We start from the raw sequence: 25,922 nt of genomic DNA, 5'->3' as shown, positions 1-25,922 counted from the left end.
TAACGAATCCATCCCCTTGCCGGTTAAAAAGCACATTTACCGACAGGTTCACAATTTATGATGTGATAATAAGATGTGAGGTTGTCTCACTGTTATTTCTCACCTTATTTACCAGATATCAGCTCTCAAATCTGCCAGCTCTTGCATTACAAAAGTGTGAGCTTTTTACTGTCGGCTGTGTTTGTGTTTGTTTCTTCCACTGCCGGGATTGCGTGAAATGAAAGGAAAAATTGGGAATATCCTGTTACACGTGCTTTCCTTCCCCCAAATAACAGCAAACGCACAATCGTGAAAAGCAAACTCTCGCTGCCTCCATCTATAAGAGAATTATTTAGATCCTTAATGAGCCGGTTTTAGATAGTAATTTTAGTACTGCGGGAATATCTGTAATCATCTGTGTCCGTTTTGGACGCAGCATTTTAAGTGTAGGAGAAGAACGGTGGATTGTGGGTAATGGAGTCCTTTGCGTGTTGATGTCCGTGGGAGGAGAGAGACTCCTGACTCAGTGCACGGCAAAGAATTTATTCGCTTGTGGAGCTTTTCTCTGAAGGCATAACTTGTCGTCTTGGGCGATATAGCCGACAAAAAAGACCAAGGGACGGTGGACGGACGTAAAAATGCCAGAAGAACTTCAGCGAGGGAGCGAGTGCTTATTAAAAATTGAGCGCGGGAGAAGAGACGTAAGCGGCCCCTCGGATGACTTGTAGCAGCACTGAGGACAGACTACAACACTAACGGGCTCCAAACATTGAATGGGCACAAACCAAGAGGAATTTTCTTCCAAAGGCGACACCAATGCACGTCCAAACGGCCTAAAACCCAAAGGGAAGGGGAGGAGAGGGGGCAAAGAAAACGCCCTGTTGCCTCTTGTTGCTATCTACGTCCAAACTTTGTGGCGGAGTTGGAAAATGTATATATTAGTTAAAGTGCGGGGATGATTTAAACGCGACCTTTACCGTCATTAGCTCTGCAGAAAGTGCGAAGGAACCGAGCCGCCGCTCGTTTTTGACATGTTTTAGGAGGCTGGGAATGTCTCTCAATTTGGGAACTATTTTTCCTCTTCATTGTGCACCCTTATTCCTGTTGGGAGGCGAGTTGGGTGGGCTGCGAGCTCGGTGAGGGCCGCGCACATTAGCCACGGACCGACAGGCTTCACTTGCAAAGTTTTTCTTTGTTTTTGGGGAAACTCTATTTTTTTTAAAAGTTTTTCTTTTTAAACAAAAGCGGCCCCGCAATCATGTCGCTGGGCGCCGAGAGGAGGCTGGAACCCCGGCTGAGGAAGCTGGAGGACATGATCAGAGATCCCAGATCTGCCATAAACCTGGAAAGTTTGCTGGTAAGTCAAGCCGGGCACACCTAATAGTTAATTAATAATGCCACTGCGTTCACTGAAACGCTACCCACGCGTGTGCACGCTGGAATAAGGCTCTATTGACGTGCTGGACCGGACGGAACCTCCTCTGTTAGCATTGGGTTCACACATTGATGCTACACACAACAGCTCCTCCTTATTAATCCCCACCGTTTGCGTCCTGTCCTGCAGTTTACTGTTTATTCCATAATAAAAGCTTAAATAAGATGGATGGAAAGTAGGCCGAGGACAGACAGTGCAGGGGGGGTTTGTGAAGCATGCCTGCAGATTAGGATTAACCCGGAGAATGTCCCCCTGGGTGTGTTTATGGAGACTAATGTTGCTGGTTAAACTTCCTCCTGCTGGACAACTCTGTCCAGAAATGGACAATTCCAACGCTGATGTGGACCATTTGTGGCTGACAGCAGGGTTTCGTGATGTTGGATTGACTCGCTGTCATTTTATCACAAATTCCTGACATGTGAGCAACTCTGCTGCGTCCCTTTTTGCAGCAGTTGTCCCAGTGGACAATTTTTGTTATCTCATGACCTGGGACGGCTCTTCTTTGTCCCTCGATTACAGCCAATGCAAAGATGTGCCAACACATTGAGGATTATAGAGCTAAAAGGGACTAAATCACTATCTGAAATGTCTGTTCTGTTTTTTAGGGGTTGGCAAATAGAAAGAGGTTTCAATTTGAATAATCCTAGTTTGGTTAAGATCTAGAATGTCTTTTATTGTGATGGTGCATAATTCAGTGGAGGAAAAAGAAAATCCTCCTATTAATCCAGTTTTGTTTATCGTGACATCAATCTGAAGGAGGAACAGAAGCTTTTTTCCACCCTTGACCAACCCTCAAAATAGACACGGGGGAAATGAAGTGGATTTTGCTGTTGGGACCAACATCCCTCCCCCCCCCCCCCCCCCCCCATCATAGATGGCGTTTTAACTTTGCCTTAAACTTATTAGAAGCTGGCCCAAGGTGACAGGTCCTGCTGGACCAAGCAGTGTGGGGTTTGCTGGGCCTCTAACAGGATCTGACAGAGGGCAAGCACACTGTCAGCTCTATCTTAAAAAGCATCCCCTTACCCCTTTTAATGGGCCCCATCTAGCTCGGGCCCCCTCCGCAACCCCCCGCCCCCTGTTCCTCTACACTCCTCGAGACACTCCCGGTGTATCCCTCTCTGCTTTTAAACACGGAGCTGCCTCGCTGGAACACCGGCGCAGTTCACTTCCTGCGTGTGAGGCAGGGAGCTGGAGGTATTTCTGACAAAAGTCGAGTGGGATGCAGGCGTAGGAGAGGACAGGCTGCAGTTTTCCATTTTTAGCCGCCTCGCTTGGTGCTGTCAGCGGGATCAAGAAGTTTCGCTGCTTCTGAAGAGATTCAGACAATTTCATGCATGCGCAAACACAGTGTTCGGAAATTCCCCCCCCCCCCCCCCCCCCCCCCCCCGACGTCGGGACAAAAACACATGCCTCAGGTGCCATAATAATTGCTCACTGGCTCCCAGTCGGTAAATGGTGAATCATTAGGTTGTGGCAGTAGCTTATGTCAAAATCGCTAGAAGGTTAATATACTAAAAAAACCCATTCTAGTGTGTATTTTCCAGTTGGATGTGATGTATCTGGGCCTCTGGAGCACTGTCTGCCTGACCCAAGGACACAGAGACGTGAGAGGGGCCTTCCTGGAAAGATAGCCTCCTGTTCAAATGATGGAATGTGTACTATTGTACTGTGACACAGTCATTTCAAGGTCAAGATTTGTGTTTAAAATAATATATATACTGTTGGCACCCCTGGCAAAAGGAATGGAGCACTACCAAACGACTGTTTAGTACATTCGGCTCATTTTATATCCTCAGTCGGCATCGTGTGGAATTGAATTGACCTTTTCCCTGATGTAAACTGCACTCGCTTGGCAGTTCCCAGGACAAGCAGCAAAAAGGACATTTTTCCAGATAAAGAAAAGTATGGACGCTAGATTGCGAGTCGCACAAATGGCCTCTCCACCGTCCTAAAGGAAGTGACCTCATTGTGTAAATAGTTGGCAGCTATATATGGGGCTCAGAATCCCTGCAAATGTCTGCACTTTCCCCTCTCACTTTTAAGCCTTATCTAGTTTTCTCTGCCTGTGCGTCTCAGCTCCTCGTGCGCAGCCAGAACCTGCTGCAGGTATGCTGCCTGCAGCCGCAGTCTGGATCCTTCTGATCGGCTTCTGCAGCCCCCGGGACTGTCGGGATAACTTTATGCACGGCACTTGAGATATCTCATGAAAGATATGTGATGAGAAAAGAGGTCAGAGGGTCTTCTGATGTCTTCCAGACACCATTTTCCTGTGGGCAGGACTATGTGGTCTTTCCTGGAATGTCATCTCTCTCTTTAATGGATGTGAGAGCCTCTTTGAAATGAGCGTTAATTATGTCTATATTTTTAGTTTCCTTGTATCTCACCTCCCAACTAATCGTTGTTGTCGTCAAGCATCTTGTGCGTCTGAATTATCTCCCTGACTTCTGTTTTAACCCCCCCAACAATACTCAAACGTTCTTTAGTGTTTAACCAGGTCGGGATAACCTGAGAGAGGCTTCCCTCTTCGCCCTAGAAGTCAACCTCGGGATCTTTTTCACCTCAGGAGTTCAGTTTAGCTGCTTCCAGCCGAAGCCGTCCCAGCTTCAGCGTGCTAGCTGAATAGAAACGCTGCCTTATAAGGCACTGGGGGACGGTGGCCCGGCCAACTTTTTTTTTTTTTCTCGCAAAACAAACCAGTCTCCCTGTTCCGCACCTCCTCTGGTGAGAGGGTTAAGCCACTGTGCACTTTTTTTTTAGGGGTTTGTGCCACTGGGTGAAGAAGAACCAGCATCTGTGGGGTGTGTTTGAGCGTACAGTTGTGTGTTGAAATATCACAGTTCTCCTTAACTATGCTTGGTAGTTTTTTTTTATTGCACAAGTGATTTTATCAGAGTTTGAGGTATGAACCATGTTAGTTATGCAATTACTGTACAGACATTTATATCATCTAAAGGAAAAAAACATTTAAACTGTATGACCATGTGACATATTCAGTAAAATACGGCTGCAGCGTCTAATAATCCAGGATGTAGATCTCCATCCGACTGACCTGTATGTCAGTCGTGCACGATGGCACCTGGCACTTGTGTTGCCGCAAGAGCACGAATACAAGTCATCTCGACAACGTTTTTATTGATGCACACATTGAGCACAGTTATGTGCACTCAGGAAACCCCACAGACACCACGAGGGATTGTGTTTTTAACCACACACACACACACACACACACACACGCGCACAAATGGCAAACCCATCCAGACATGTGACCATGTCAACCGTTTGGGTCACACAAAGATTTTAGAACGATATGATTTTAGACAGTTTTCGAGTCAAGTCAGTGAGAGTAAAATGTTGAGGATTGTTCAGAATTTTAATCAGCACAGGCAGCTTGAACCCTCTGGGCTGTAGTTTGAAATCTTTTACTTACTCCATGACTTTGCATTAGTAGAAAGTAGAAAAAAGCAGCACATTATGACTGGCTGCGTGCACCATGTCCCAGTCTGACTGCGTTTGGGCCCCACGCTGGGTAACTGCATTGGTCATTGTCTCTGCTTCTGAAGAGTTGCATGTTATTACCGTTATGATGCACGATGTCCAGGACTTAGTCTGAGTCATTTCATTCAGGACATGATTCAAAATGTACCGCTCCACTGATGCGTATTCAGTTCCTGTTGGTTGTATCCTCACATCCACCTTTGGCTCATCAAAGTTGGGCCTTTTTTGCCTGATACCTTGTGAACCTGAAACTAAATTCTTGCAAAAATTGAGTAATAATATATCTATTACAGTTCCGATGATTGCAGTGAATTAAGATGTAAAACATAACGCACTTCCAGCGACAAACACCCACATGCACACTTTAATACTGCACTGTTACACATTACATAAGATGGAAATTAGGAGCTATATTAGTGATCAAAGCTAACATACATCTAATGAGATGACATGATTATGAATGTGAGCTAGATAAAACTGTTGAGTGTCAGCTATCTTACAATGTTCACCACAGAATGGAGATAAAAACTAGGACTGCTCTGCTTTCAGTCTTTTCACTGGTTTCTACTTTATGATTTGGATATTTCTCCGATTTTATCGCATCTTTATTTCAAATCGTCTAATAATTCAGTACGCGGTTACTGTGCGCGTAAACACTCTATTTCAGGTGGCTCAAAGTCACGACGTGCTTTAAAGCAGAGGTCCTGGTCAAAGAGCGGCTGTGATTCGTCTGTGAGATTTTTCTTTTTGGAACTGTCCATCTGGCCGTAACATTATCGGTCCATCACAACCTGTTCACAGCCTCCCACACAATGATGCATTCGCTGTAGCTCGTACACGTTGGTTTGCATGGAGACGCGTTTTTGTACCCCTCCGCAGACCGTTGCCTTGATCCTGACAACCGTGTCGTGCGCAGCCGTCGGCGACCGTGGAAGACGTCAGCAGATCCCTAAATAGGCGGAGGCCGTGCGTGACTTAATATCGCTTTCAAACAACATAAAATACTTGTGTTTCTCTGAAACATTGTTTCAATGTTGAAACTAGCAGTTGTTGAAAGCTTGGTTGTAGCAATAATAAAATACAGTTGTTGTGGACTAGCCTTGAGGTTCCCATATGCAAAATATGCCAGAGATGCAGTCCGGACTGAATTAATGATGAGGCATGGTGGAAGCTTCAGGAGCAGTGTGTCTGTGGGAGTCAGCCTCTCCCTCCCTCCTGCAGTTTGGGCTTTTCAGCAGTGCTGCTTTTATACTTGCACAAGCCTGCAGATGTTGAAATATCACAACAGTATGTAAATGAGATTACATCATGTACCGTAAGAACCCTACTAGCATTTATCTGAGGGTGCACAGCTAAAGTTGTGGTTGTCGAAACAAAAGAAGATATTGGCATCTCAAACAATTTACTGTTCATTTCAAAAATCTCCTTTTCTGTTTTTTAAAAGGCATTTCCCATCTTCCACCTTTAAGCATAAGGAATATATATATAATTACTCATAATTCTTTGGAATTCTGTATATCGCAAAATGGAAATACGCATGTACTAAATCAGACTATTGTGTGTATTTGTAAAACATAACTCTGCTACCTTTGTCACGTCAACTTGGAAATTATAACCAGGAACGTACAATGGAAATATACTGTATGTCAGTCTATATGTTTATATGTGCAGGGATCAAAACGCACACGGACAAAAGTGTGTTAAATTCTACTCTGCTAGGCATATTTTCACTGCAGGAGTTCCTGGTAAATACTGGGGTGGGAACCTTACGGGAGCCGTTCCTCTGGATGGTCGTAACTCCACTCTGGTGCAGGAGCCCTCGGCGAGCTGCCAAAAGCAAAAACAAACAAAGAAAACAACAATGAGGATGGAGGTAAACATGGACGGAGCTGAGGCGGTTGCCATGTTTGTGGTTCGTGTAGACGGAGGCGGACGCTGTGAACGAGAGAAGGCGTCTCCAAGAAGAATTCGAACGCGCTTGTTTGGATTTCCGACGGCGTCGCTTCTTTCTCCCAATCAGTGCTGTGCGAACCTCAACCCGGGAGATCTTGAGGGCCGATCTCAGTACCTGCTTTGGTGCAGGGACTCGGGGCCCATTAACGTTTCTGTGAATGGCCCTTCGGGGGAAGTTCCTGCAGTGGAGACACGCACAAACGGCCAAGGCCCCATAAAATTACCCCGACGTTCCTGCAGTGGAATCGCGCCTACTGTTGTTCCCTGTGGAGACATTAGCTGTTCTATTTGTGGGGCTCTGCAGGATTCCTGCTCTTGCGTCTTTCTTGGAAGTTTTACTGCTTCTGCCTGGCATAGTCCCCCTCTGTTCTGCCCACCGTTTACCCCCACAACTATTTTTAAATGGCTGGAATTCAATCAAAACATTCACTTTCTGCTCAATCCTTTTAAAGCCCAGTGTGGGGCTGCAGTAATTCTGCTCCACATGCTTACTGATGATTGGACCTTTTTAATTTTTTGGGTGCAGAGCATATTTCTTTAGCATCACTACATTTCTGACGGTGGAGCCAAATGCGTTTAAAAAAAGAATAAAGAATTAAGGCTGTAGGACAAAGATAGACAGCATCCTTATCTCAAAAGCACTGTAAATAAAATGGTAAAGAATTAGAGGCACTTAAGGTCTCCGTTGCATCAATGGCTTTCAGCTTTTTTTGCTAAAGTTGCTAAGCAACGGGCCGTAACACATTTGCTGGAAGGCAGTGTCACAGGGGTAAAGATGCTAAAGCTCTGTCTAGTAAATACATAACAATTTTTACTGGCGATAAGCCTAAATGGAGCGATAAGGCTTATCAGCTCAGGGCAAAGCCATTGCAAACGTGTGCCTAGAAATGAAATGGAAACCATAGATCAAGTTGAGCTTTATGACCCGCCGTCATGGTTTGTTATTAGTTCAAACCGTTATGGAAAGAAAGTCCCACTTCAGGTTTACACTTTCCCAGATGCTTGTCAGCTATTTAATATTTATCCACTGTTGTTTAAGTTTATTAGCTAAGAACCCCCCCCCTCCTTCCGGGGCCCAGTTAGCTGCTATTAGAGTAACACTAATGGACACAAATTGAACTGCCAGGTCATTTCTCTCTGAAGCTCTAAGCAGCTGGGGGTGGACGCTCTTTACCGTCTGCACCTTTAAGAGGAACGCTGCCACAGCCGGGCCGAGCAGAGGCCTCTGTGCTTGTTTGTGTGAGCGATTCTATCTAAACAAGTTCAAGTAAGTACTTTGCCAACACAAATGTGCTTCATAAACACTCATCTGTATATCTCATTGCATAACAGCAAAGCCTGAAGTGACAAAACAAATATTTATTTATGAATCAATCTCTTAATCCATCAATCCCGCTTAAGATATACTACCGACAGCTCTTTATTTTCTATTTCTCCAGTTATCTTCTGCAAACACTCCTGTTTGATGTTCAAGCTTGGACTTTAGTGATGCGGAGAGACAGATTTGTCCCAAACTTTGGCTTAATTTGGCTCAGGACAGAGCAGTCATTTTTCATTTCCAACTTCTTTTACTTTGGTATTTTTACCCCTTCAATCTTACCGTTGAACAATGTGTGCACGGTTGTGTGCTTAAGGCTTGTAAACTATTTAGTGACATTTGATACTTGTTTGCTTTGTCTCCCTTCACTACCTTGCACACAAAAAAAAGCAAACAAACCTCAGGTGTATAAAGTCCATGTGTGACCTGTCCTGGCTGCATTTGGCTGTTCTGTCTGCAAACCTTCAGATATGATTTGAATCATTTTGCAAACCACGAAACCACGACCGGATTTTGTGATTGAAAGAAAGCTGCATTTTCATATCCTCCTTAGCAAAATGAGCTTAGCTAGATTTTAGCCCGCAGCCTCTTGCTCAGAGTCACCCATAATATTTGAAAAAAAAAACATTTAAAATGAAAACACACTGAAGAGTGAGAGTGTCTAAATGAATACTTGATGTTGTACAATGAGGAAGTTGATACCACATCAGTGTCACCCTTTAGATTAAGTTTCCAATGCAGCAGCGTCTTTTCAAAATGTCATCCCAAATCTAGTTCTACAATATGTTGTGGAATCAAAAGGTCCTGCTTTACTGAGGCTATTTCTGTTACTTTCTGCAGTCTTCGCCATAAGGTGTTTACTTCAGCTGTATCTGAATATATACAGTAGACAAAGAGGAAATACTGGTAACACAAGAATACAAAAGCAAATAACATGATGGAGTCGTGAGAGGGAAATTCGCTCTTTGCTGTTAGCATACATGTGATCATTTTGTCCGTATTGATGTAGGTCAAAATGTCACCATTCATCAATTATTATACCAGCAACAACTGGTTGCAACAACAAGAGGATCCTCCATTGGGTATAAGGGGCGTCGTCTAGTTAAAAGGCTGATTTTAACTACCTACAGGTCATTTAAAACGCCGTGCAGTCTCCAGAGCAGATATGAAAGGAGTTGTTCCCCCCGCACGTTTTATACAGCACATATCTGTCCTGTTTCTCAACCTTTGAACATGTCTATTTGATTTTTTCTTTTTATGTATTATGGCACATCTTCAGAGAAAAGGGCAGCTGTGATGTGTATTTTCTGGCCAAGCATTTCTGTAATATTTCCACCAACTATGGCCTCAGAGAGGTACAGACAAAAAAATATAGTGGGACTAATCCTGAATTCTATTTTGGCCACATGAGAATGCAGAGGAGCAGCCGTTTCAGAGAGTGCTGCTTTAAAGGAAATGACTTGCACACAGGGACCGACTTCATGACACAGTGAAATTATCTGCCGGTCCTGGGGTGGGGTGGATCATTTCCTGTATCGGCCAGCTCGTAGGGAGATCCTCGTCCATTCGGATGTGCTCACACACCCCCGGCGATCTCTTTCCAACCCCGGAGTGTGTATTTTTTCCCTTAAATAGTAGTTTTGCGTGAGGTCAGTCCTTTAATGGGGAAGTGAGGTTCATATGATGAAGCAGAGCCGACCGCAGCCGAGCGGAGAATGATGCAGCGGGAAGAGAGGCAGTTAAGATGGGGGGGCAGTAGGCACAGAGTTCAGGGGAAAGACGTCTGTGCTGTGATGTACGGCGATAAGGGGGGTAACGAAATAGGCGATACGAGCAGGAAAAAGAAAAACCGGTGGATTCTGCCCTTCACTTGCTCTTCACCGAGGGTTGAGGAACGCACAGCCGACAAAAGTTGATGGATGACTTCCGTATTGTTACACACTGTAACAATTATCGGCTTGCAACAGCCCTTGCACAATGCTTTTCCTTTATCACCCTGCGCCGGGCTGCATGCATCATCATATGTAAAATCGTTGTCCTCTTTCCAGCATTCTTCAGGGTGGGATGACAGTCAGATGACAGGTTGTGCACACAGTCGTGGAGATACCGTAGTTTTTTCCTGATGTCAGAATAACGCTCCCTGCATAGCGAAAATGTATGCAAACAATCGGTATACATTAATGTTGCATGCATTCTAATCGCGGCATTAACTACTCTGTAATGTTGTTTAGTTTGATTTGTACAATTAGAATAGGTTTTCCTTGAGGGGCCTTCAGTCGATTTCAAATAAAGATAATATTTTCTGGCCATCTCCTGCAGTCTGCTACATTTCACCCCTAAAAGGGAAAACAAAGTGATACAGTTTTACAATCTTGTAGACATTTAAATGAAAAGCAGCTTGACAGACACTCGGAGCTCTCGTAAGCCTTTCAGAATAAATGTTGATGACGTGGACATTAACACTGTTGTTCGCATCAAAACATCATTCCAGGGAGATGATCTGGAACACATCTAGTTCACAACGGCTTGGCTTTCCACACCAGCCAGAATGAGTAATTTTTCAAAATTGTGTTTCCCCCCCTCATGTCCTCAATTGCCTTTCACGTGCAGATGTTGAGGACAACCTCATGTGTTTAGAGTTTAGTATGTCACCGAGTTGACGTAAGATATAATCATGACTTCCTCCGTGCCAGGAATGTCATTTCATTTTCATGTTTTCCATCTTGCCTGTAAATCTTCTGTGTCGTTTACAGGCCGGTTAAAGAGCTTTATTTTCCTCCCTTAACTGTAATTGTGCGATGATTTGCCATAAATGCGCTCCATTTAAGATGCAGATTGTAACCAGTTAGACACTCAAAGGTCTGCAGCCACACAGCTGTACAGCCTGACTACAGTTCTTGTGTGCACTGGTCCTGATTGCTGTTTATTTTCCATTTTTTTTAGGACTCCATTAATGCTCTGGTCTTAGATTTGGACTACCCTGCACTGCGCAAGAACAAGAACATTGAGGTCTTCTTAAACAGATGTAAGCAGTTTGTTAAAATCCAATCGAGAATCGTTGTAGCAATGTTCATGTTTTCCTTGCTCTGCCCGCAGATGAGAAGGTCATTGAACAGACCCGAGACCTTCAGATGAAGTCCGAAGACTTTGAAAAGGTTAAGATCATTGGCCGAGGGGCATTTGGTGAGGTCCAGCTGGTGCGTACTGGTCGTCATTCTAGATTTCAAGTCTTATTTGTGTGGGTGTAGGTTCACGTCGCACTAAAACAGGTCTTTTATTTTCATTTAGGTCCGCCATAGAGTGTCACAGAAGGTCTACGCCATGAAGCTTCTGAGCAAATTTGAGATGATTAAACGCTCGGATTCAGCGTTTTTCTGGGAAGAGAGAGACATCATGGCCTTTGCTAACAGTCCGTGGGTTGTGCAGGTAATGTTGGGATTCATGAGCCATCCTTGATGATTTCTGCTCTGATTATATTGAATAAAATCATGTTTCTGGTTTATTCAGTTGTGCTGCGCCTTCCAAGATGAACACTATCTCTACATGGTAATGGAGTACATGCCAGGAGGGGACCTGGTCAATCTCACTAGCACCTATGATGTGCCAGAGAAATGGGCCAAGTTCTACACCGCAGAGGTGGTGATGGCCCTGGATGCCATTCACTCCATGGGCTTCATCCATCGGGACGTCAAACCAGACAACATGCTGCTGGACAGAAATGGACACCTCAAGCTGGCTGACTTTGGAACATGCATGAAAATGAACTCTGTGGGTTTTCTGATTAGCTTCTTACTACAACTTGTTAGAATAATTTTGAACTGGTATCGCATCTATAGAAACAGCTAAAGAGCTGCTTGCCTTGTGCTTAAATTTAAAAAGCCATATAAATGAATGAGATTTATACCTCAGCAGGCAAGTTCAAAGGCTGGAGTGTAAATTCTTGAAGGTTACTGATTCCTGTGTCCTGTTCCTTGGCAGACTGGCATGGTCCACTGTGATACCGCCGTCGGGACCCCGGACTACATCTCTCCTGAGGTGCTGAAGTCCCAGGGAGGAGATGGATATTATGGGAGAGAATGCGACTGGTGGTCTGTTGGAGTCTTCATCTTTGAGATGCTTGTTGGTGAGTGAATATTTAATGATTCAACAGTTGACTGAGGCGCTGCTGGCTAACTCCCTCTGTTTACAGGCGACACGCCCTTCTACGCTGACTCTCTGGTGGGAACTTACAGTAAGATCATGGACCATAAAAACTCTCTCAACTTCCCGGATGACGTGGATATTTCCAAAAACGCCAGGAATATCATCTGTGCCTTTCTCACTGACAGGTAGAAAGAGTTAACCGTTCGACATAAACCTCTGTGACGTTGCTTTGCAGGCATTTTGTCCTGAAAATGAAATTTCTAAACATATACATCAAGTACAGATACATTGATAAATATTTAGCGTGACAGATGCGTCACGTGTGAAAAGGAGTGAGCGTCACATCGTTGCAGGTACAGTATTTTCTGGAAACCTGTGTATTTACCCCGGTTTACGGTCTTGTAATCACTTTAATGCCACAGTAAGTTTGGCTTGGTGTGTCCAGAGGCCTGTTGTTGCACACTGGGTAAACATGACTTTTCTGTGCACTCTTCTTGTATGCTTCAAGGGAGGTGCGGTTAGGTAGAAACGGCGTTGAGGAGATCAAGCAACACCCTTTCTTCAAAAACGACCAATGGACCTTTGACACCATCAGAGGCAGTAAGTGTCAGCAGTTAAACAATTGCTGCAATTAAAAACCTTTTGTGCGGCTTAAACAGAAATCAGACAAATCCCGAGGGACAGCACCATGAAACATCTGATGGTTTAGCTTACGAAGCACTTGTTTTTTCCTGCGATTCACCTCTTTTTCTGTCTCTCTCCCTCTCCCCCTCCCTCCCCTCTCGCAGCGGTTGCCCCTGTGGTCCCAGAGCTCAGCAGTGACATAGACACCAGCAACTTTGATGAGATCGAAGACGACAAAGGCGATGTAGAGACATTCCCCACTCCTAAGGCCTTTGTGGGAAATCAGTTGCCCTTTGTTGGCTTCACTTACTTCAAAGAGAACCAGTAAGTTTTCTCCTTTGTTCTTGCTCATAGGCTCAAGAATCAGAACAGTTCAGTGTGAATCCAGACAGATAATCGAATCCAGTTTGTGTTTAGCTTTCTAATTTCTTTCCTCAGGTTACTGAATGGGTCCAACAACAGTTCAGTGACAAAGGACAGCTCCAAAGAAGAGGTCGGTGTTTCCTCACGTCATACATTAACCGCTAGGTTTCCATTAATCACCTCCATCAAACAGCTTCATTGTCTAATGTATCCTACAGTTGAGTCAGCTTGTTGAGCTTGTTGACATTGTAATCAGTTTAGAGCCTCTTTGTAGGACATGAGAGGCTAATGGTGGAAATTCCTCAGAATAGGATTTACATCGCTGATCCCGTGATTTATTTTTACTTAGTGTTCTTAGACTCAAAAAATACTTGAGCAGCTTTCAGTTTAAATGGATAATGAGCTGGACTTTGAAGAAAATCTGCGCCAAGTTTTATTTAAGCCTTGATGCCCCCATTCATTCTACATAGGCACCTTAATCATTTTTCTAACAGAAGTATATTTCAGAATTTTCAAGGTGTGATTGTTTTAAGTGTGATTTTGGTCTGGTGCCCGCCCACAGGAGCCAGCTGGCCTCTAATATTAAAAAGCATGTTAGTGGCCATTTGTATGTGTCTCAAGTCTCATGCATGTCTCCTGATGTGTGATCTTTTAACAGTCGGCAGAGCTCCAGAAGAAACTGCAGCACCTCGAAGTGCAGTTGAAAAACGAAAAGCAGCATATGGGTGATCTGGAACACAAATACAGGTACTGTGCGAATATCACTTGAACACATGTACATGATCCAGGAGGAGACAGAAGATCCACACCGACTGATTTATGATACATACATTCAAGAGTTTTAGTGAAATAATCCTTTTACAGACCTGCAAGGGAGATTTGATGCCTGTAAAAAGAGTTTTGTTGCACTTTCCACACAGTTCACATCTCTTGTCCATACTCCTCCTGCAGGTCTGTCAGTAACCGGCTCGAGAAAATCATCAAAGAACATGAGGAAGAGGTAAGCTAATACCAAAGTACGGACCCCACGGAGGAGCTGCGAGTGTTGCAGCTTTTGTTTGGTCTCTGTCCTATTTTTAATATGTGCTGGCTTATTGACCTGGTGTTCTGAGCTGGGTATTATATGTTCTGTCACTCTCACAAATGTTTGTTTCCTATATGTTGGCTTTGATTGTTATTCTGTCACCTTACATGTAAAATTCATATACTTGCCCCAAAATGTCCAATTGGGTTTAGATTTATATCGAGTGTGTGTGTTTTATGCATCATGGTGGAAGTAGCTCTATTTGATGTGTTAAAAAATAGTTATTTTCGCTTTTCTTTTTCAGGTGGGCAACAGAAAGAGTCTGGAGTCCAGTCTGAGGCAGCTGGAGAGGGAGAAAGCTCTGCTGCAACACAAGAGCCTGGAGAGCCACCGCAAGGCAGAGAATGAAGCAGACAGGAAGCGCTGCCTGGAGAACGAGGGTGAGAGGAGAAACATGCATTAATTAACGCACAAGCTGTGGATTCAAGTAACATCTGACCACCTGGGTATTCAGTGTAACTAACAGCAGAAACGTGGCATCAAAACGTGGTATATCATCTGGAAGAGGGGCTGAGAAGTGGAGGGTTCTTGGTTCAAGCACACATGCGGGCAAACACTTGGAAGGTGTTCTGGTAGTAGAGGAAGGTGCCAGTATATCCCCAGAGCACTGCGGAGGTACCAAACCCCCAAATGCTCACATGAAGCACTGCAAGGAGCTGGTGACTCCTCCAGGGGTTATTCCCTGCCGTCGCCTGTATGTGGTTTCAGCACCCTCCCCATGACCCCAAAAGGGATAAAGCATTCAAGAAATAAACACCCCATAGACCTTTTTATGGTAGAATGCTTTACTCACATTTTACATTCCTGTGTGCTAGTTCAAAACCCATCAAATCCTGGTTCAAACATGCCTGTGAACAGCTCGCTAAACCTGTTAAATGTCATGAATTGCAGTGCATGGATGAACTCGAATGAATGCTTCCAGATTGGATCTTGCTATCGTCACGATGTTTGCTCATACGCTCACTAACTCCTCAGCTCATGAAGCTGCTGGTGCCGACCCGCCTGTAGGTTGTGAGTCATACTTAATCACCAAAATATGGAGATACAGCTAGAACAAATTAATAGAATAGAATAGCTTTTTGGCATTTGTTGACTAAAACGGGACTTCTTGTGCACGTTCTTCAGTAATTACAAAATGATGTGCAGAGTAATAAAGCAGCAATGAGAGCAAGAAAATACAGTCTCAATATATGAAAGCAAAATTAAAAAGTGAGAGACCTTAAATTAAGAAAAGTTGCGTAATAGAATGCATCTGGGCCCAAAGTTTCAGATTTAAAAAGGTTGTACAAGTAAATGGATGAAGTTTTGGTTGAAAGTCTTGCGATGATCTTAAGTTGAAACAAAATCTTTATAGAAACTCTGACGCTCTGAGGCCATCTTGTGGCGCGGAGCCGTCAGAAGGCATCATCATAAGCAGACTTTATTTCATTTTTCTGAAAGGAAAACTGCACACTGCACTGTGTGTTGAGATATCAACTGTGCATTTTTCGCCACATCCGTCTCTTTTATCGAAACACTAGCAACTTAATTAAGATTTGTTGTAAACGCAGCAAATAGAATTTGAATGGGAAGGAGAATCCGACCTTGACATCGTCTGAAGTTGTTCGGGTAACTGTTTTACAGTCAACGGCCTTCGTGACCAGTTGGATGATTTGAAGAGACGAAACCAGAATTCTCACATTTCAAATGAGAAGAACATTCACTTGCAGAAACAGGTCAGACATTGACAAATGCAATGTTTCAAAGGTGCACACTGCTAAAGAAACACTGTTAAGTACGTACGGTAATACTTCATCCAGCAGTTCTCTAGCATACAGTAGATTCTCATTTATTTTCTTGCTTCTTGTGCTCTCCAGCTGGAGGAAGCCAACACTTTGCTGCGGGCTGAGTCTGAGGCAGCGACAAGGCTTCGCAAAACCCAGACAGAGAGCAGCAAGCAGCTGCAGCAGCTGGAGGCCAATGTCCGTGAGCTGCAGGACAAATGCTGCCTGCTGGAGCGTAGCAAACTGAGCCTGGAAAAGGAATGTATCAGCCTGCAGGCTGCACTGGAGACGGAGAGAAGGGAGCACAGCCAGGGCTCCGAGACCATCAGTGACCTAATGGGTAGGTGACAGAGCAACAGTATTTATCACTGCAACTGAAAGGGCTTCTCTTCTAATGGGCTCATCATTAAAACCATTTCAAATGTTTCTTTTTTTTAATTTCGTGGCTTGGATTTGCTGAATGCAGCTTTATGTGGTGGAAAATCTATTATCCATAAAATGTGGTATCTCAGCCTCCTTTTTGTTTCGCTGCTTACAAGGCTGATTTATGAGAGCACGTAAATAGAGCAGGCATGGAACAGGCTGAGAAGGTTGTTCTAGCTGTGTGTGTGTGTGTGTGTGTGTGTGTGTTAGAGAGAATGGATGAGATCTAAATTTCTTTTGAATGAGCTTTATGGAAATGTCATAGATCGATAATATAATTTGCTGCTTATGAGGTCAATATAATGAGGCAAGGTCACGCGTCTGCTCGGTCCACGCCCTCGTTTCACACTGTCAACCGGGAGTTTGTTTCGTTTTTGTGTCCGTCAGGACGCATCTCTGTCCTGGAAGAGGAGGCGAGACAGCAGAGACAGGCTCTGTCCAAAAGTGAGAGTGAGAAGAGGCAGCTGCAGGAGAAGCTCACCGATCTGGAGAAGGTAAAATCCTGGGTTCCAGATATTTTTATCACCTTTTATGGACTGCACCTTGCACTTATTTATGTACAGACCTTTGTTTTTTGGGGAGCTTTTTATATAAAACTAAAGACAGTGATTTAAGGGGTATTATTGTCAGACAGCATAAAATTCAGACAGGAGTCATTGGAACAGTAGCATGTAAAATTTTGGAGACTAGATTGTTAGTATCCCCTTTTGGCCAATTTTACAGCTTGTAAAAGCTTTTTGTAGCCAGCCAAGTGTCTTGCACTTCTTCTTTCAGGGTTTTCATTGATTATTCCTCACAAAAGTCTTCCAGTTCAGTGAGATTCCTGGGCTGCTGTGCACTCACTGCTCTTTTGAGGTCAGATTTTCAATGCTGTTTAGGTCAGGAGACATTGAAGGCCTTGGCAGCACCTTTAGCCTTTAGCTTGCCGTGTTTAGGCTCATTCTGCATTTTCAACTCCAGATTTTTTATTTATCTATAGTTTGCTCCTGAAATTTGTTGGGCTAACATTTAATCCAGTCTTCCCTCTGCCCATCAAGCATTCCCCCATGTTGTTGGCTACACTGCAACTCCAGCAGCAGTTTTCTCCTGCCGTATGAGCATCAGACTTTCCTTTTTGAGAGCGTGAGGCTAAGGTTAAGGTCTGACACAGTATTTTTGTTACCAAGTTTTCTGTGAGCTCAAATCTCCTCCACTTGGTTATTGCAGAGTGCTGCTTTTCCCTTTTCCCTCCAAAATTGCACATGACAAAATAATACACTTAAATCCACTTAAAATATTGAAAAAGCCACAGGAATGGATTCAAGGGGCCATCCTCAATGTGTTTTACTTGTGGGCTGAAATTCTATAACATAATTTTCAGGTGCTATCGCTGGTTAAAGATGACATTGGGTCATGTAGACATTGATGTTAATTGATGGATATTTACTTCAGAGAAAATGTTAATATATCTCTTCTATATGCTTCACAATGGCCTTTTGTAATATTAAAGAAGACCAGTGTTGTTCATTGTCATTAAAATCTTTGTAATTATTCGAAAGTGGGTTTGATGGTTTGCATGATTGTGATTATTACTATCTATCGAGTTTTGTTTAAAGGATTTTTAAAAACTTTTTCTTTCTTTACAGGAGAAGAGCAACAAGGAGATTGATTTGACCTACAAACTGAAGGTGCTGCAGCAGGAGCTGGAGCAGGAGGAGGCCTCTCATAAGACAACCAGGGGACTACTGGCTGACAAGAGCAAGATCAAAGTGACCATCGAGGGCGCAAAGTCAGAGTCAATGAAGGGTAAATGAGACCCCGGCATTCTTCTCAGTTTACCTCTCCTGTCCCCACATACCGCTCTGTTGTTGCAGCTTCAGTATGACACACTAATGCATTCATGTCAATTAAATGACTCCCTTGTAGAAATGGAGCAGAAGCTAGCGGAGGAGCGAGCCGCCAAACTCCGGTTAGAGAACCGAATCCTGGAGCTCGAGAAGCACAGCAGCATGATGGACTGTGACTATAAACAGGCCTTGCAGAAACTAGATGAGCTGCGCCGGCACAAAGACCAATTAACTGAGGAGGTGAGACCGTGTTGTTAAGCTATAAAACGAAGGCGTTATAAAAATTAGATTATTTCGTATGAAAATGTTTTGCCTCTTTTTTAGTTGTGGGGTTGTGCTTTCTTTCAGATGAAGAACATGATGCTGAAAATCGAGCAGGAGACCCAGAAGCGCAACCTGACGCAGAACGATTTGAAGGCTCAAAACCAGCAGCTCAGTTCTCTTCGGACCTCCGAGAAGCAACTCAAGCAGGAATTGAATCACCTGCTGGACATTAAGCGCAGCCTGGAGAAACAGAACCAAGAACTGCGCAAGTCTGTTATGTCTCCTTTTGTTTCTTTTACCACTTTTACGCAAGTCTTTGTTCTTCAGCGGACTAATCAAATTGGTTTTTGACTGCAGAGAAAGGCAGGATGCAGACGGACAAATGAAAGAGTTGCAGGACCAGCTAGAGGCTGAGCAATATTTCTCTGTAAGTCTTATTTTTTATTTATTTTTTTTTACAAATGACTTGGAAGCAATTAGCAAGCACACATTGTGCTTTCAAAATATTCCTGTTAAAAATGCATGCTGTTTATTCTTGCCAAAACAATATTCCTTTTCTTTTGATTGCCAAATCAAGTGTTAAATAGCTAATAGAATGTCTGCTCTCATCTCTGTTTCCAGATGGACTAATCTGATGCTAAGTTTTATAGTTTTCTTGTATTTTTCACTCCTTATTTGAAAGTAATACACTGTGTATTTATGACTTCTCTTAATGGTTGCCTTTTTCACATTATCGTAGCGGTTTAGTAAACCAAAGACAGAAACCAGTATCTGATGTGTTTAAATGTCATTTTTGCAGACACTTTACAAAACTCAGGTGCGTGAATTAAAAGAAGAGTGTGAGGAGAGAAACAAGCTCTGCAAAGATGCGCAACAGTCACTGCAGGAGCAGCAGGAGGAGAGGTGATTTCACTGATTTACCTCAAAAATAGTCCAAAAGTCTCCAAAAAAGGACATTGCCTGTTTTGTTTGTGACACCTGCTCATTTTTCATTTTTCCTTTATTTGTTCAAATCTCTCTCAGGGATTCGTTGGCAGCTCAGCTTGAAATCACTCTGACCAAGGCTGACTCGGAGCAGCTGGCGCGCTCCATTGCTGAGGAGCAGTACTCAGACCTCGAAAAGGAGAAGATAATGAAAGAGCTGGAACTGAAGGAGATGATGGCTCGCCATCGCCAGGAGCTCGCCGAGAAGGACATCACCATCAGCTCGGTGTGTAGCCAACACTCTCTAGACTTCAAAGATAATATTTGGAATGTCTGGAAGCATTTGAAAGATGTCTGATGGGCTCTCGTGCTAAATGTAAAATAAGGAAAGTGTGAGCACTTAGTTTGCATAAAACTAATCCCAGAAATTAGAGCATTCACCATTTTTGATCCATGCAGCTGGAAGAAGCCAATAGGACCTTGACAAGTGATGTTGCCAATCTGGCCAATGAGAAAGAGGAGCTGAACAACAAACTGAAGGCAGCTATTGAAGGTACAGAGTTCATAGGCTCATTGCCCTCAAAAGAATTGCAGGTTTAATGCTGCTTTGTTGATTTCTACTCTTTCCCCCAGAATCACAAAAGTCAAACGACTGGGAGCAGCAGATCTGCCAGATGAAGCAGGGATTTGAGAAGCAGCTGCAGTCAGAGAGGACGCTTAAAACTCAGGCAAGCCCGTTTTTAAGTGCTCAGCAACGCGACAGATCACTCTGGATACCGCGAACAAAGCAAAGCCTAACGCACATCTGTCTACAGGCAGTCAATAAGCTGGCAGAGATCATGAACAGGAAGGAGATCCGTGGCGGAGGCAGTCGCCGCGGGAATGACACCGACATGAGGCGGAAGGAGAAGGAGAACAGGAAGCTGCAGTTGGAGCTGAGGTCGGAGAAGGAAAAACTCAACAGCGCCATCATCAAATACCAGAAAGAGATCAACGAAATGCAGGCGGTTGGTACAGTGTTGCGTAACAACACTTTCTATCCGTTTCGACAGCTTTCGCTTCCAGGTACGTTGTGTTTGGCTCAAATTGGTTCCCATTCTTCTTCTGTGGTTTTGCAGCAACTGTCAGAAGAAAGTCAGATGCGTATAGAGCTGCAGATGGCTCTGGACAGCAGGGACAGTGACATCGAGCAGCTGAGGAACTACCTGCAGTCGCTCAGTGTTCCGTCACTGGACTCGGCCAGCGTCAACAGTGGTCCGGAGTTTGACGCTGATGATGCGTACACAGGTGGGGGCATCAGTCGGTATCTATGGAGTGTATCGTTTGTAGTTTTGATGATCCATCAAGCCCGGTAGGAACAACAGAGATATTTTGATATATTTTTCAAGTTAGAGCCCAGTACTAAACCTTCAGTTTCACTTAAAACAGATAGAAATTCCAGAAGGGATGTACTTCTGTACTTTTAGTCTAGTCCTTCAAGTGTCCTTGTGTGTGTGTGTTTTAAGTCCTTCAAACTTGATGCTGTTGAAAAGCAGCAATAAAATTTAGATAAAGGTTACTGGCCTTTCTTCTTTCTTTTTGGAGTTGATTCTTTGGCAGCTGCCTCACTATCTCGCTACTTTAATAACAGAATGTTGTCAGATCCTGTACAAAATGTTAATTGTACTGAGCCATTTGTTGAGTAGCTGCAGGTAGGTCACTTACTCTCTTCCTTTGACTAGCAGATCATTTTAGTTGATTCCTGCAGAGATTATTGTTATACTCAGACAAATTCTGTTTCTTTCCTATTTAGAGTCCAGACTGGAGGGCTGGCTCTCTCTCCCTGTTAGAAATAACACCAAGAAGTTTGGATGGGTGAAAAAGGTATCACGTTTTTGCACAGTCTGGTGTCTAACATAATTGGAACTATAATAATGGACCTTTGGCCCCACGGATATGTGGCCATCCACCGGTCTTTCTAATGTGACGGAGTTGTTCTTTAGACTAATTTGAGCCAACTTTCCTGAGTCGAGCCACATCGGTTCAACAATAAGTGGCAGGAAATTAATCATGGGAGGATTTTTTTTAAAACACATTACAGCAACTGTCTTCCTTTCATCTACATAAACTTTGGATATTTATATTTAACTATGGCGGCTTCTGTTGTATGTCTAGTATGTTGTAGTGAGCAGCAAGAAGATTCTCTTCTATAACAATGAGCAAGACAAGGAGCAGTCCATTCCTTACATGGTGCTCGATATAGAGTGAGTATAAACAAGTCTGAGTCTCCAGAAACACCTCGGAGCCTTCGCCATGATTTCATATTTAAGTTCAGAGTGGTCGCAGTTAATCACTTAATTTCCTTCCATCAGCAAACTCTTCCATGTGAGGCCTGTCACTCAAACAGATGTGTACCGTGCCGATGCCAAAGAGATTCCCAGAATATTCCAGGTCTGTCTCAGCAGAGAAGAACACGATTGGGTTTTAATTCTGTCTTCTGGGTTATCGGCTGCGTTTTCTCAGGGATCGGATATAACAGAATTGGTCTTTCTTAACTTTCTAGATTCTTTATGCCAATGAAGGTGAGAGCAAAAAAGAGCCGGAGTTTCCAGTGGAGCCGCTGCCAATTGGGGAGAAGTCCAGTTACATCTGCCACAAGGGCCACGAGTTCATCCCCACGCTTTACCACTTCCCCACCAACTGTGAGGCGTGCACTAAACCGCTGTGGAACATGTTCAAACCGCCACCTGCCCTGGAATGCCGGCGCTGCCACATCAAGTGCCACAAAGATCACATGGACAAGAAGGAAGACATCATTGCTCCATGCAAAGGTGAGCAGTGTCCTTCACATAAAGTAGCAGCAGACCTTTCATATAAAAAATGAGCCGCTGGTTTGAACGCACGTGCAAACGCCTCCCTCCAGTGAACTACGACGTATCGACGGCAAAGAACCTGCTGCTGCTGGCCGTCTCGCAGGAGGAGCAGCAGAAGTGGGTGAGCCGGCTGGTGAAGAAGATCCCCAAGAAACCTCCGCCCGCCGAAACCTTTCTACGCTCCTCCCCACGCACCTCCATGAAGGTCCAGCCAAGCCAGTCCATGAGGAGGCCCAGTCGACAGCTTCCCACCAGCAAGAGCAGGTAGTGACACACCTTCAGGAGTTGGTTGAATGTAACCACACACGTAATCACACGTCTTCACAGATTTGGTGGTTAGCGCATATTACCATATTGGCCCGAATATAAGACGGTGTTTTTTGCGTTGAAATAAGACTGAAAAAGTGGGGGTCGTCTTACATTCGCGGTCTAGACATTATACCCATTCACAACGCTAGATGGCGCCATATATATTTAAAACGAATGCTGAACTTAACGTCCCAGGCCAAAGCGAACGCCTGTCACGAAGAAGAAAAATAAAAATAGCGGTAAGAAAGAAAAGAGAAGAAAATAAAAGAGATAACAGAAAATAGGGAAATGTAGCAACAATCTGGAGAAAAGTGGGTCGAAGATATAATCATTTGTTTCAGATGTACTGTAATTATTTTCTGTATAAAAATTAAATTTGGTGTTCAAAAAGTCTTTTTTCAAACTTGAGTCTTGAAAAAGAGGGGGTCGTCTTATAATCAGGGTCGTCTTATATTCGGGCCAATACGGTAAAATGAATTGTAATCCTGGTTGGGATTTAAAACTATTTAATTAGAAACTGTTCCTTTTTGCTGTCGTCCACATCGAGTCCAAGATGTCATTCGACGTCATCTAGTGGCTCGAGCAACAGAGGCAATATTTTGATTTAAACCCTTGTTTAAGATGGTAAAAAATGCAACAATCAAGACGCCTATTTGGACTTTGGAGCCAGTCCTGTCCCGAATAAAGGTTGTGAGCCGTGTTTAGTCCCTGAGCAGCTGTGGGCCGCTGATGAGCCCCCTCTCTGTTTCTCACTGGATATGTTTCCACCTTCAAGAGGAGGAAGACGTCCACAACAACAGAGTTATTGCATCAATTCCAGCGCAAATGGAGAAGTGTTACGCAACTATAAATACTAATCTTCCCTTTCAGATGGGAGGACTTTGGTCTGCAGGACTGGCTCTGGGCTTTGGATGATATCGATGAGGATTGTTCCTCTATTCATTTGTGAAGGCTGCTAATGGTAACGGTGTGTTCCCTGTGTGCAGTGCAGTGATTTCTGTGGCAGTGGACTGATTCCCACAGGGGAGAAGCTCTAAAACGAGGACCTTAATGTTGGGGGGGGCAGGGAGGTAGTCACGTGACCTTGTTAACCCCCTGAACCTTTATCGTCTGACCGTAGCCCCCGCAGGTCAAACGGCTTCAAAACGAGACGAGAAGAGTCCCACAGTGGACACTGGTTCACCTGATGGTTTCGCTGGAAACCTCCCATTTCTCAAGTGTGTGTACGTTTTCATTTTTACCACCAAAAAAAAAAAGTGTGTTTTCCACATAAACATCCAGACATGGTTGTGGTGCACGTGGTGGTGGTGGTGGTGGTGTGGTACTGTTGTAGGGTTGCTGGACCCAGACCATTTTAAACTGAGGCAGCAACAACGTGTGTGTGTGTGTGTGTTTATTCTGACCTTGCGTCTGTTCCTCTCTTCCAGTTAACCTCGCGTGGCGCATCGTCAGGGCGATGTCAAAGACTGTATATCGTTGCATCGTTTGCAGCTCGGCACACTGAACTCCACGTATCCATGGCCCACTCTGTCGTGCTTCCGCCTGCAAACATCTGTCATCTTTCTTTTTTTGTTTCTTCTTCTGGTGGATGTTTTCTCCCAGCGAAAAAAAAGCGGTACCAACTTGTCCCTAGTATGACCACCAAGCTGATGTGAAAGCATAGCCTGCGCTCAGGTTCTGGACTAGAACAATTCCTTGTCTCTGGGTGGCTGGAGCGACCTTCCACAGAGCTGATGGAGCCTGAGGAATCCCGGTAAGAGGAGGACGCCCTCGCCTCAGCGCTTCTCACCAGGACGGTGTCTGAAGGACCCGAAGACACTCTTTTGGGATGCTTGTTGCCAAACGGAGGAGAAACATTCTTGCTGTGGAATGAATTGTCAGCAATATAAACGTTACATAGGGAACGCTGGGCTTAGAAGATTCACGTCCGTGATGAGGCTATTTCTAGATTTTACAATATGGGTTTGGCACATTCACATTTGTCACGTGTTGATTGTAGCATCTTGTGCCGACAGAAACTTGAAAGAGGTCATTAAACAGTTAACCCCCGGATCAGCAATGCCTCTCTGCCATGTTTAAACGCGAGTCTTTACCAGAAAACTAGACAACAAGTTGGTTTTACTTCATTTGAAGCTTCAACGGCAAAGTCAGTCGTCTTTTTTTTTTTTTTTTTTTTCCAGTTCTCAGATGATAAAATGAAGGAGCCGCGTCAACTACCAAGGCTGGATAAACTCAGCTGAAGGTTTTAGTGGCATTTACACCCTGAAATTAAAGGTGTCCAACAGAAAGCAAGTTTCCATAAAAAGGATTAATCAAAGATGCAGTTGGTTTGAGGGGGAAACTGACTGATGCGCCTTCATTCAAGTTTCTAATGCGACTCCTGTCCAGAGCCGCCGCTTTGCTGTCGTGAGACCACGCTAATTGTGAGAAGTGAAGAGGATCCTGCTCAGAATGGCCTTAAATGACCCCCCCGCCCCCCCGTCTCCAGCAAGAGATCGCTGCAATCTCAGCGTCTAGCAAACCTGCACTGTTGTTTTAATTATGAGCGTTAATGTTTACTGAAGCAGAATGTACATCTGGGCTTTTCCAGAGACGACACGAAGGCATTGTACTACATCGCGTATCCAAATATACTTGACCGCAGCCCCTCCCCGCCCCCTCCTCCCCTCCCGGGCCGTCGGCGCCTCCGTGTGAACTTGCATGTGTTCGCCTTTTCAGGCCTCACACTTGAGCAGCAGCGTCAGAAACGTAAATTACTGCCTCGTTCACGAAGAAGCAGGAATGACGAAGGTTGGCGGTCGTCCTCCACAAGTCCTAATACTGAGCAGCACTATTGTATTGGAAGTTTTTATACAAGTGTGTAAAAGTATAAAAGTGTTTGGATATTTTTGTATTAAAAGCTACCAGACTCGCCGTTTGGGCACATTGTTGCGTGTATGTGGCTGATATAGCAGGTGGAAAGGAACTGTGTGTATGTGTGCGCCCTCCTTTATCCATGAAGCATGTTTTATACATATGAATATACACAGTATATATTTTCCATGAAATACAGTGCACATTATATTATTTATACAGCCTTGTCCACTTTGTATTTAAGGGCTCTGCATCCAGATTGCATGTTTGGTATCAAACAGCTTATCAATAAAGACATGGATGTGCCTCTT

At 44.1% G+C, this 25,922-nt stretch overlaps 1 protein-coding gene and 1 long non-coding RNA gene across 4 annotated transcripts; one reads left to right on the top strand and one right to left on the bottom strand.

Annotated features, from left to right (window-relative positions):
* Positions 1-466: 466 nt before the first annotated feature.
* rock2a (rho-associated, coiled-coil containing protein kinase 2a) lies at positions 467-25,922 on the top strand. 3 transcript variants are annotated; one of them, XM_057058378.1, is made up of 33 exons: positions 467-1,336; positions 11,127-11,208; positions 11,280-11,380; positions 11,472-11,609; positions 11,691-11,951; positions 12,162-12,306; positions 12,373-12,511; positions 12,835-12,926; positions 13,115-13,274; positions 13,389-13,443; positions 13,972-14,060; positions 14,265-14,313; positions 14,642-14,777; positions 16,021-16,112; positions 16,254-16,500; positions 16,971-17,077; positions 18,209-18,368; positions 18,489-18,649; positions 18,758-18,942; positions 19,031-19,100; positions 19,473-19,576; positions 19,697-19,883; positions 20,057-20,150; positions 20,231-20,325; positions 20,413-20,604; positions 20,716-20,884; positions 21,390-21,460; positions 21,752-21,840; positions 21,949-22,027; positions 22,140-22,407; positions 22,500-22,713; positions 23,879-23,975; positions 24,186-25,922. In XM_057058378.1, the coding sequence occupies exons 1-32, from the start codon at positions 1,238-1,240 to the stop codon at positions 23,943-23,945; spliced, it is 4,197 nt and encodes a 1,398-aa protein (XP_056914358.1). In that variant the 5' UTR covers positions 467-1,237; the 3' UTR covers positions 23,946-23,975; positions 24,186-25,922. The 3 variants fall into 3 exon arrangements, with proteins under 3 accessions (XP_056914358.1, XP_056914359.1, XP_056914360.1); XM_057058379.1 differs by having other exon boundaries at positions 23,879-23,981; XM_057058380.1 differs by lacking the exon at positions 23,879-23,975.
* On the bottom strand, positions 5,918-7,562 carry LOC130539785 (uncharacterized). Its single transcript, XR_008954220.1, has 2 exons — positions 6,683-7,562; positions 5,918-6,174 (listed from the first exon to the last, which is right to left on the bottom strand). It is a non-coding gene; the product is annotated as an uncharacterized LOC130539785 (long non-coding RNA).

This window comes from Takifugu flavidus, chromosome 16 (assembly GCF_003711565.1).
Source record: "Takifugu flavidus isolate HTHZ2018 chromosome 16, ASM371156v2, whole genome shotgun sequence".
NCBI lineage: Eukaryota > Metazoa > Chordata > Actinopteri > Tetraodontiformes > Tetraodontidae > Takifugu > Takifugu flavidus.
This window is presented reverse-complemented; position numbering and strand designations above follow the sequence as displayed.